At 40.8% G+C, this 12278-nt stretch overlaps 1 protein-coding gene and 1 long non-coding RNA gene across 13 annotated transcripts in view; one reads left to right on the forward strand and one right to left on the reverse strand.

Annotated features, from left to right (window-relative positions):
• Positions 1 to 10: 10 nt before the first annotated feature.
• LOC144579760 (uncharacterized) overlaps positions 11 to 12278 on the forward strand; it is a 25228-nt gene continuing 12960 nt past the window's right edge. Inside the window, exons 1-2 of one of the 2 annotated variants that reach the window (XR_013528106.1) lie at positions 11 to 192; positions 8200 to 8247. This is a non-coding gene — a long non-coding RNA (uncharacterized LOC144579760). The remainder of the gene's footprint in view (positions 193 to 8199; positions 8248 to 12278) is intronic. The other variant, XR_013528107.1, reaches the window with a different exon arrangement.
• The window catches only part of ZNF572 (zinc finger protein 572), a 23287-nt gene continuing 20071 nt past the window's right edge, over positions 9063 to 12278 (reverse strand). For all 11 annotated transcript variants that reach the window (XM_078353225.1, XM_054246759.2, XM_008983278.6 and 8 more), the window contains one exon: positions 9063 to 12091. In XM_078353225.1, the coding sequence (XP_078209351.1) occupies positions 10581 to 12091 (1511 nt within the window). In that variant the 3' untranslated portion in view covers positions 9063 to 10580. The remainder of the gene's footprint in view (positions 12092 to 12278) is intronic.

Genomic DNA, 12278 nt, shown 5'->3' on the forward strand with positions numbered 1-12278 from the left:
CTGTGTATGTGGAGTGGGCGGTAGGGAGAGCCGTGAGTGCGTGGAGAACCTGTCGTTCAATATATATAGAGGTCAATCTCTAAGAAAGAGTTTATCTGGGAATGTGCAAGAATTGCAATTCAGGACACTCAGACCTGGGCAGCCCCTGCATGTGTCCAAAGAACAAAGGGCTTTATTGGGAAAAGGAGGAAGGTAAGTTGTTTTATAAGAAAATTCATTGGTGCTGGCAGTGAATGCCAGGAGCTGGCAAGTTCTGATTGATGAGTGGCAGCACGTATCAGGTAAGATGTAATCTTAAAGCCACAGGTAGGTTACTGTAGGTTTTTTGTTGAATTGAAAAATAGTTTATGGAATAGGTGTATGGGAACTGGGTGCCCTTTCCTATGCCTCTTTACTCCATTTTAGTTGGTAATAACAAGAATGACTCCATTTTATACAATCAACTTTCACAATATCAATTTTAAAAACTAGAAAATATTCACTTGCTAAATCAGAGTTGAATCTAGTCTCCTAGATATGGGGTACCCCTCCTTTTCTGAACTGGGTGGCAATATATATTGAACTAGCCAGCCTCTTCCTCAACCATTCTTCCTCTTGGCACTTCAGGCTGTGAGCCTTGGCTCACTTCCCTGGTTCTTGGGAGTAGGTCCTAGTATATCCACTGGAATTGTGCTGAGGGCAGTAAAAGAAAAGCCAGAGTAATTATTAAAATGATTCAACCCAAGGTGAATTTCAGCTGATCCTAAGCCAAGGAGAAAGGGAGTGAAGAGGAAAAAGATATCTAAAAAAGCTGCCTTAAAAGGTTTTTATCATATTAATATATTGGCCATGAATTACAATAATATGTAATTTATTTACCAATTATTTGTTGTTCTCCCCCTCTCCCTTAAAGGGTTTAACAAAATTATTTAAATTGGTAAAGATTCTGGAAAGTAATTAAGCAATATGCCTTTAAAACAATGTATTCCCTTTGATTCAATAATCCTACTTCTAGGAATTCACCTGAATTAGTAAGGGTTCTCCAGAGAGACAGAAGAAATAGGATATATGGAAAGGGATTTATTAGGGGAAACTGGCTCACACTGACACAGAGATGATGTCCCACCATAGGCCATGTGCAGGCCAGAGCATCAGCAAAGCCCGTAGCATGGCTTAGTCTGGAAGCTTCAGATGATGCAGCCCCCAGTTTGAAAACAAAAGCCTGACAATCTTGGGAGGACACTGGTGCAAATCTCAGGGTCCAAAAGCCAAAAAACCTGGAATCTGATGTCCAAGGGCAGAAGAACAAGCATCCAGATCTGGAAAGCAGACAGCAGAGAACAAGGGTCCCCCATCTTCTTCTTTGTCTCAGCCGGCCCTTAGCTACCTGGATGGTGCCTGCCCACATTGAGGACAGGTTTTCCTCTCTCAGGCCACTGACTCTTGCATCAGTCTCCTCTGGAAACACCCTCAAAGACACATCCAGACATCATGTTTCACTAGCCACCTACACATCCCTCAATCCAGTCGACACCTAAAATTAACCATTGCAAGTCCACCCCTTGTTAAACTTATCACCCATACACATCTCCTTAAACCATACTTCTTCTCCAAATAAAGACAATAAAAGGTCATAATTCCACTTAACGTGATACAACTATCCTGTGTACAACTGAAAACGCACAAATCCCATCTCCAGAAGAAGTGAACTTTAGTGATGTTTACTCTTCTGATACCCTATAACTTAAATACTATGAGGTAAAATTAACAATACGTCAGCACTAAAATAAAGTCAATAAATTATATGTTAATGCTAAATGAGTAAGAGGAAAGAAAACAAAGATATCTGTGTAAGATATATGTATCTACGCATGAAGGTATTAACAAAATAGGGAGGAAATAGTCATGACAATTACATCCTCAATTCTGTTAACTGGTCATGTGGGTATAGCTGGTATTTATAACTACCTTTTTCTATTGTATATGCTGTATTCCCTTTGCCTTCAACTTTAGCAAGAACCTCAGCTGGTTGTGGTTCTCCACCTGGTGGGGTGACACAAACCTTCATTCCTAAAGTGTCTGGGCCAGCTGTAGTCCTGCCTGGATTCAGTTATTGTATAATAGTTTGCCATTGACCTTAATCAAAGGGCATGGTAAAACGAAGGGATTTCCTGTATTTCACACAAATTCTTCCTTCCCTCCATTGTGGAGTAATAGTCCAATTTCACCCTTGGTAGTGCAGATCAATTACCCCAGCCAACACCTTAACTCCCTTCTTAGCCTATTAACTCAGAGGCATGTGGAGACCAACTGGCCGGGTGGCAGTTTTAAACTTCCAATTTAATGAAATTACTGTTGTGTCTGCCAGTAAAAGTATTCCTCCCTCTGGAACTAACGCCTTTAAGCCAGCGAAGCAAGTCACTGTAACAGAAAACAAACATTTTGCTGGTGGGTCACTAGGGGCAATTATGAGTGGTACCACTCCCATTTTCACCTCTTGACTGCTGGACCCATGAGTCCTGGCTATGGGAAAAACAGTATTATATATTGGATGCTGATTCAGAGTATATACATCCTCCTAAAGAACCTTGTCCCAGTCCTTCACAGTATTAGCACCTAGCTAGCACTGGAACTGTGACTTCAGAAGGTCAATCTGCCATTCTATCAAGCCAGCTGCTTCAGGATGACAGGTAACAAAGTAAAACCAATGAATTCTATGAGCATAACCCACTGCCACACTTTGGCTGTGAAATGAGTTCCTTGGTCAGAAGCAATGCTGTGTGGAATAACATGATGGTGAATAAGGCTTTCAGTAAGTCCATGGATAGAGTTTTGGCAGAAGCCTTGCATGAATGGAAGACAAATCCATATCTAAAGTTAAGTGTCTATTCCAGTAGACATATAGCTGCCCCTGTAATCAACCTGCCACCAGATAACTGATCACTCTGGGGAATGGTGCCATATCAGGAGTTCAATGTTGGTCGCTTGCTGGCAGAATGGACACTCAGTAGTAGCTGTAGCCAGGTTGGCATTGGTAAGTGGGGGTCCATGTTGCTGAGTCCATGGGTAAACACTATCTCTGCCATCATGGCCACCTTGCTTATGAGCCCATTGGGCAATGACGGGGTAGCTAGGGAAAAAGGCCTACTGGTATCCACAGAACAAGTCATTCTATTTACTTGATTATTAAAATTCTCCTCTGCTGAGGTCATCCTTTGGTGAGCATTCATATGGCACACAAATATCATCACATATTTTGCTCAGAGAGGTCTATCCATAAACCTCTTCCCCAAATTTCTTTATCACCAGTTTTCCAATCATGTTCCTTCCAAGTTCTTGACCATTCAGCCAATCTATTCACTATAGCCCATGAATCAACATGTCATCACACATCTGGCCATTTTTCCTTCCAAGCAAAGTGCACAACCAGGTGCAATGCCTGAAATTCTGTTCACAGGAGGATTTCCCTTCACTACTTTCCTTCAGGGATGTTCTAGAAAGGGGCTGCAGTGCTGTGACTGTCCACTTTCAGGTGGTGCTTGCATATATGAAGAACCATCTGACAACTAGACCCTAGTCTTCTCTTCCTCTGTCAGCTGGTCACAGGGTCCTCCCCATGAGGCCATAAGTGCAGGTTGGGAGAGAGAAGAGAGACTAGCAGCAGGAAACATAGGCATTTGGGTCCCTTCCTCAGGGAATCTCCTTTACCTTCAGGACTTGCTCAGGCTGATCAAGTATACCCCACTTCCATTTGATGATGGAGTGCTGTGTACTCACCCAACTTTATGGCTTGCTGGGTTAGATAACACCCAGTTCATGATAGGGAGTTCAGGTCACATGGTAACTTGGTGGCCCATGATCAAGCATTCAGTTTCTGCTAAGGTCCAGCAGCAGGCCAAGAGCTATCATTCAAAAGGAGGGTAGTTATCTGTGGATGATGGCGGGGCCTTGCTCCAAAATCCTAAAGGCCTCTACTGTGATTTACCAATGGGGTTCCACCAAAGGCTCCAAACAGCATCCCTATCTGTCAGTGACATCATAAGTACCATTGAATCAGCTAGATCATAGGGCCCAAGTGGCAATGCAGCTTGCATAATAGCCAGGATCTGTTGCAGCCCCTCTTGCATCTAGAAGCTTTTCTAGTCACTCAGTAAATGGGCCAAAGCAACATACCCAAGTGAGGAAAGTGTTGCTTCCAAAATCCAAAAAGGCCCACTAGGCATTGTTTCTTGGTTACAGAAGAGGCCAGATGCAAGAACTTATCCTTCATCTTAGAAGGGACAGCTCAACAGGCCCCAAACTACAGGACTCCTAGAAATTTCACTGAGATAGAAGGCCCTTGAATTTTAGTTGGATTCATATCCCACACTCTGACACACATATGTTTTACCAGTAAGCCCACAGTGGTTGCTACTTCTTACTAGGAACAATCAGCTTAGTGTCATCAATGTAATGGACCAGTATGACATCTTGTGAAAGGGAAAGTCAATCAAGATCTCTGTAAACTAAGTTACAACATAGGGCTAGAAACTTGATATACACCTAAGGCAAGATAGTGAAGGTGTTTTACTGACCGTTATGGACACGTATAGAGAAAAATGCATTTGCCAGATCAATAGCTGCATACCAGGTACACAGAGATGTGTTAATTTGCCCAAGCAATGAAACCACATTTGGTACAACAGCTGCAATTGGAGTCAGCACTTGGTTAAGCTTACAATAATCCACTGTCATTCCCCAAGATCTGTCTGTCTTCTACAGAGGGCAGATAGGAGAGTTGAATGAGAATGGGCGGGGAACCACCACCTCTGCATCTTTCAAGTCCTTCATGGTGGCACTAATCTCTGAAATCCCTCCATAAATGTGATATTATTTTTGATTTACTATTTTCCCAGGTAGACACAGCTCTAATGGCTTCCATTTGGCCTTTTTCATCATAATATCCCTCATTCCACAGATGAGGCAACCAATGTGGAAATTCTGCTCAGTATGCTAAGTATGTCTATTCCAACTATGCATTCTTGAACTGGGGAGGTGACCACAGGATGGGTTTGGGGACTCACTGGACCCACTGTAAGTCAAACCTGAGCTAAAACTCCACTGATCACCTGACCTCTATAAGCTGCTACTCTGACTGGAGGGCCACCATATTTTGGGTCTCCTGAAATCAATGTCAGTTCAGAGCCAGTTGTTAGTAGTTCCCTGAAAGTTCTGATTACTTCTCTTTCCCCAATGCACAGTTATCCTAGTAAAAAGCTGTAGGTATTAACAGTATAAATGTTTGGTAGTATACCCAAGTAAAGGGTAGTGTACCCTTTATTCAAGGGGTTCTGGGTCTGTAAACTGGTTCAAGTCTGGAAATTGAGCAGCCATGATTATGTTTTTAATATTTGAATTAGACTTTTGTTTACTTGACCTGGAAGTTTTCTGCTTATACAGATCAAGTAAGAAGATAGTAAGCTTCCCATCTATTTCACTTCTAGGAACACCAAGATTAATTAGCCAAAGCCAAAGGTCTACATGAGTTATTCTGATTGTTGCTTTGCCTCTGCTATTCCTTCATTATGGTAACTATGCCCACTTTGCCTTTGGCAGTTGAGTTTTGCCACCTTGGAATCCAGTTCTTCCCATTCTTTTCCAATCAGTGACCTCACTTTAACAGTAAACATCCTGTGAGGCTGAGTGCCCCTTTCTTTGTAGGTAAAAATAGTTGCATGATCAGGGCTTGCATTTGGGTTTTGGTAATTTCAACCCTAAGGCTCTTGGGGAGAAGATTCTCCTTCAGGGAACACTTAGAAGTTTCTGGACTATTTATGTATACCTGGAGTTGAGAATTCAAATCTCTGAGCTCATCTTTTTCTTTCATTGCTTTGTCCAGCAATATTAGTAGCAACCAACTAATGTCATTATGTTTCTTGATTTTCCACAAATGTCCTAAAATATCACATACAGAATCACCAAGTGCATAGCCCCTTGTAAGTGGTGAATTAGGACTGTCACGTGCATTTATTTTGTATATCTCTATAAACAGCTCGACAATGGACTATCAGTGCTGTCTGTACTGTTAGAGTCTCTAGCATTTTTAGCTCTAATTAGATTAGAGGGCCAATTCCAGAAACCCCAAAACCAATTAAGAAAATCCCTTAAAATTCTGTTCCTCTGGAAGTACTCCTAGTATCAAACCCTCATCTTATTTCCCTAGTTCTTAAGGCAGTTCTTGATGATATTCCTTGAAATTATGCATAGGGCAGCAAAAGGAAAAAGTAATTCTTAAAATGACTCAACCCAAGGTGAATCTCAGTTGATCCTAAGACCAGGAGAGGAGGAACAAGACTATCTTTGAAAAAACCATCTCAGGTAAGGTGCAGTGGCTCATGCCTGTAATCCCAGCACTTCGGGAGGCCAAGGCAGGAGGATCACTTCAGCCAGGAGCCAATAAACCATGGATAAGGGTGGACTACTGTAATGGCAGTCTTGTTGTTACCAAATGCTACGCTTTAGTATCCCCACTAAAACTCATGTTGGGACCTTAATTCCCAGTGCAGCAATATTGGGAGGTGGAACCTTTAAGAAGTGGAGCCTAATGGGAGGCATCTGGGTCATGGGGACTCCCTCTGACCTTATGGGCAGCGTGCTGCCAATTCTTGCATTAGTGAGTGACCTCTCTCTCACATGAGACAGGATTAGTTTCTGAGAGCGAGCTGTTAGGAAGCGATTACAACTCTCATGTTTTGCCCCTCTATACATGTTCTCTTCCCCCTTGACCTCTGCCATGTTATGACATAGCACAGAAGCCCTCACCAGAAGCCAAGCAGATGCTGGCCCCTGCTCTTGGACTTTCCAGCCACCAGAATCATGAGCCAAATAAACCTCTTTTCTTTATAAATTACCGGGCCTCAGGGATTCTATTATGGCAACACTGAAGAGACTAACACCATGATTTCAGAAAATAAGACTGGCTGAGATGCATGTGTCAAATTAATGCTTAAAAACAACAGTCACAGTACTGCTAAACTCCACTACCTCTCACCATCGGTGAAGAAACTTCTACAGCACTAAGGAGAAGGCCCATTTGGTAGACCCAATTTGGATGACTTGGGATGATGGAGGTAATCCCAAGTAGTAAACAGTAGATCTTAGTTACAATACAGATTTATGGTCACATGCCCTCTGGTAGGCTGTACAGCAGTTAGGGAGTGAGTTCCCTGTGATAGTTGTGAGTACATGCATTGACATGGCTCTCCCCTATGCTATGGCATGAAAATATACATGAGCTCCTTCTTTGAGTAGGGAAAATATTCATATAGGTGTCTTCTATTTAATTAAAAAGAGACTATGAAATAAAGCACTGATAAATAAAAAATGCTTTCTTTATTCACATGCTGAATCCTTTGTGCTAGCAAGAAAAAGAGAGACTATAGAATATGTCTTTCTCATGGATCTAAACAAAGAATATGTCTTTCTCATGCTGATTAATGAAACTGAAATAAAAGCATCACTTATTATGTTTGACTATGTTATATTCTCCATCATAAGGTACAAATCTCTCTTTTGTTTTCCTCATTTTCAATCCAAAGAGATAAGGATTTTTGCCAAATTGTTCTACTAATGGAGCCCATCTTAACCCATCTAAGATGTGTACATCTTTTTTCTGGTTGACATCAAGGTTTGTAAAATAGGTTTTTTGTTGTTTGGTTTTTTTTGAAACGGAGTTTCGCTCTTGTTACCCAGGCTGGAGTGCAATGGCGTGAGCTCAGCTCACCACAACCTCCACCTCCTGGATTCAGGCAATTCTCCTGCTTCAGCCTCCTGAGTAGCTGGGATTACAGGCATGCGCCACCGTGCCCAGCTAATTTTTTGTATTTTTAGTAGAGACGGGGTTTCACCATGTTGACCAGGATGGTCTTGATCTCTTGACCTCGTGATCCACCCACCTCGGCCTCCCAAGTAAAATAAGTTTTATATATTGCCAGCCATCATGTTACACTGTACAGGTGATGGTGACAGGACATAAATTGTACCTGTTGTTAATCTTTTCAGGTGCAAACTAAATTAAATTGAACTTGCAACTCTGTTCTTTCCTAATTTAAACCAAATCCTTTGTTTCATGAATAAAAAGATAATTTAGTAAAATTTCCTGTCTCTCTGTTATAGCTGCTTACAGAGTGAATAAAGGTGTTTTAGACCATCTGCCAACAATATAATCCTGTTCTTTTCCAGCATTTTATCCCTTAAAACTTCTGAAGTTGGATCATAAAGAATCTACAAGTAAGATAAGTTTGGGGCTATACTACTATTTTTAAAACGTAGATAACTTTTTTTTTCAGTTTGTTTCAATTAATAATAGCAACAACTAATTACCATTTACTGATACCCTGCTATGTTTAAGCTATGTGCTTTGCAAACATTTACTTAATGTTTATCGTAACTCTGTAAGGTAGACATTATTTCTGCTTTATAGATGAGGGAACTGAGGCTCAGAGTGGTTACCTGCCACACAGCATGTGATTGATTTTTTATCACCCCAACTACTGCTTACTTGCAACTGAATTTCAGCCTCAACAGCAAAGTCCTAAGTTTAATTATAATGCATTAATCAAACTATTTACTGTAAAAATCTGTCCCAAAATATTACAATTTAAGAAAATGTGGGCAATACTATATAACATACAAAGATAGAAGGATACTCAGGTGAGGTCACATAAAAGCCAATAATGGGCTGGGTGTGGTGGCTCACACCTGTAATCTCAGCAGTTTGGGAGGCTGAGGGAGGAGAACTACTTGAGGCCAGGAGAGTTCAAGACCAGCCTGGGCAACATGGCAAGACCCTGTCTCTACAAAAATTTAAAAATTAGCTGGGTGCAGTGGCGTGCACCTGTAGTCCTAGCTACTCATGAGCATGAGGTGGGAAGATCCCTTAAGGCCAGGAGTTTGAGGCTACAGTGAGCTATGATGGTGCCATTGCACTACAGTCTGAGTGACAGTGTGAGACCTTATCTCTTAAAAAAATTAATAAGAAAAAAATTAAAAGCCAACAATGCCCAATGTTGTCCCCATTTTGAAAGCAGAACATTTCCCCCAAATTCTTCTTCAAAACTTTGCTAGTTTTTGCTTTATTTTTGTAATCAAATAACAATACAAAAACACACAAATGCCTTGCCAGCATCAGGTGCACCACAATCATGAAAGATAAAATAATCCCCAGGCAATTAAATGACCATCAGCTACAGCCCTTTGCATCAGCTACAATGGACCCATTCTGGCTTCACATTCCTAATATGTGTCTCTGCATATTATTCATAAAATATATTCTGAATCCAAAAATTAGATGAAATCACGGGCAACTCAGGAGTCCTAACCTTCCTACTCATCTACCTGTTACACTAGTAGGAAAAAATGGGAGGAAGGAAATCGGATATATCTAATACTTTCCAAAGCAATATTTCCATATGAATGAGTAGGGAAGATGAGGCCTGTTATCAGATCCATATACCAATTATGTCAAGAGGCAAAAGAAAACTGTCAGTACTGAAGTGAAGAAGTCTCAGTACTCCTTAATGGCAAACTGTCCTTGGACACTAGCTCAGAATTAGTGAGCTAATTATTAGAAAAAGAACCCAGTTCCTGAGCTGACCTAGAATTACATAATGGGATAACTTGGGGAAAAGACTCTTCATTAAAAATTTTAAGACAGAATTCAGGAATCCTTCTTCCTATCCTGGCTTTGGTCAAGACAGTGAGATCATATCACTAGATAACTCAGTTGGCTGCACATAAATTAGAACACACAATCATTAAAATATCCAATCTCTAAACCCAGTGTCTTCAAAACTCTATCCCAATTCTACTCTACAGTATAATTCCTTCTGGAGAGCAAATCCTTCAGAGCACATTTCTACAGTCTTATAGAAAATATTTATGGGTCTGTCAAGAATGATGATCTTGAATGAAAGAACGTTGTATAATCAATATTATACAAGCCACTGGTCACACAGAGCTACTGAGCACTTAGAAAGTGGCTAGTGTGAGGAACTGGATTTAAAATTTCAATTAATCTTAATACAAATAGCTACATATGGCTAGAGGCTATGGTATTGGACAGTATATTTCTAGATGCTATAATAGTTCATTTTTAGTGACTAAAAATGAAAAAAAATAGAATATTTTCTTTCTTGAGCCCCAACAAAATAGCCAGGAAATCACATTATTTACTCAAAAAGACCTTTTCTCTAGGCCAGTAATGATGTATATCTACCCAATAAAGGAAGAAAACATAAATCAATGGGAATTCTAGCTTCAGGTTCTCACAGATTCCTTTGCTTACTCTCAGGATTACTCTGTAGGTGTTCTTTTGAAGCTATTACTATCTTACCTTAAATCAAAAAAGTCCTCCTTTCTTCATCCTTGGTGGATGAATCTCTCACTGGACAGATCCAATAACCTGGTGATTGGGCTCTTCCCGTCCTTTAAACTGGGAGGTTGACTTTTTCCAAATGTTTTGACAAACACACCAAAGAAACTTTATAGATCACAATAATCAGAGAATACCTAAATTGTCATGGTCCAACAAGAAAGAAAAAACAGTCACCAGGTTTTGGGACTCAGGAAGATGTATTTGATACTGAAAATGAAGGGATGGGGGGCACTTCCCCCAAACAGTTTTTCCAAGTCCATTCATGAGGAAAATTCCCAACATCAGGAGATTCAAAAGGCTTTTCTATGTGAATTTTCCGATGCTGATTGAGGTAGGCACTTCTGCTGAAGCATTTCTCACAGCTGGTACATTTGTAAGGTTTTTCCCCTACATGGGTCCTCCGGTGCCTGATAAGGTTAAAGCTCTGACTGAAGCATTCACCACAATCAGGACATTTATAAGGTTTCTCTCCTGTATGTGTCCTTTGGTGAATCACCAGGGTGGAACTCTGACTGAAAGTTTTCCAGCACTCAGAACATCTGTAAGGTTTTTCTCCTGTATGTGTCCTCTGGTGTCTAATGAGATGGGAGCTAAGGCCAAAACTCTTTCCACATTCACAACATCTATATGGTTTCTCTCCTAGCTGGATTCTGCAGTCTTCTATCACACTGCAGTTCTGATTCAAACTTTCTTCATATTCAGAACTTTCATAGGATTTCTCTCCTTTGTGCGTTTTCTGGTGTGTAATAAGGTTTGAACTACGACTAAAATTCTTCCCACATTCTGAACATTGATAAGGCTTCTCTCCTGTGTGTATTCTCTGATGTTTTATTAGAGTAGAATTACAACCAAAGCTTTTTCCACACTCAAGACATTTGTAGGGCTTCTCACCTGTGTGTGTCCGCTGGTGGCGAATGAGGCTGGAACTCTGACTAAAACTCTTCCCACAATCAGGGCACTTATAAGGTTTTTCTCCAGTGTGAGTCCTCTGATGTTCTATTAGGACATAACTGTGACTGAAGCCTTTTCCACAGACAGAACATTCATACGGTTTTTCGCCTGTATGTGATCTGTGATGCTGAATAAGGTGAGAGCTGCTGCTGAATCTCTTCCCACACTCGGGACATTTATAGGGTTTCTCTCCCGTGTGAGTTCTCTCATGGATAATAAGATGGGAGGTATTGCTGAAGCTCTTCCCACATTCACCACACTTGTAGGGCTTCTCTCCCGTGTGCATTCTCAGATGCTGAATCAGGTGAGAACTGTTACAAAAGCATTTCGCACACTCAGAGCATTTATAAGGCTTTTCTCCTGAGTGGGTCCTCTGGTGAGTACGCAAGTGAGAACTATTATTGAAGCTTTTCCAACATTCGGAACATTTGTAGGGTCTGTCTACAAAGGATGAATTCTGCTGGACAGAGGCATTGGTATGTTCTCCTAGGTCCCATTCCTGGTGATTGGGTTTTTCCTCCTCTTTAGGTATAGAGTTTCCCCAATTCTCTGACTTACCATCACTCTCATAGGAATCATGACACCAAATCTCATCTTGAACCCATGTCAATGGCATTTCTTTTGCATCATCATGCTTATAATGTTGTGGTCTATGTCTTTTAGACCATTCTGAAGGTTTCTCTTTAAGATTATCTGCCTTAGGATTATTGTGGTGAACAGTTTCCAAATTATTCATACTTTCATCTCCTGCAAGAATAAACAAATATCCTAACCATATTCCTAAATCTCTGCCAGAGAAATAAATTCTAAATTGCAGTGGAAGAGAGGAAATAACAATGTGAAACCTCATAAGTAATTACATATAAAAAAGTCTTTAAGGCCGGGCACAGTGGCTCAAGCCTGTAATCCCAGCACTTTGGGAGGCCAAGGCGGG

The sequence above is a fragment of the Callithrix jacchus genome, chromosome 16 (genome assembly GCF_049354715.1).
Source record: "Callithrix jacchus isolate 240 chromosome 16, calJac240_pri, whole genome shotgun sequence".
Taxonomy (NCBI): domain Eukaryota; kingdom Metazoa; phylum Chordata; class Mammalia; order Primates; family Cebidae; genus Callithrix; species Callithrix jacchus.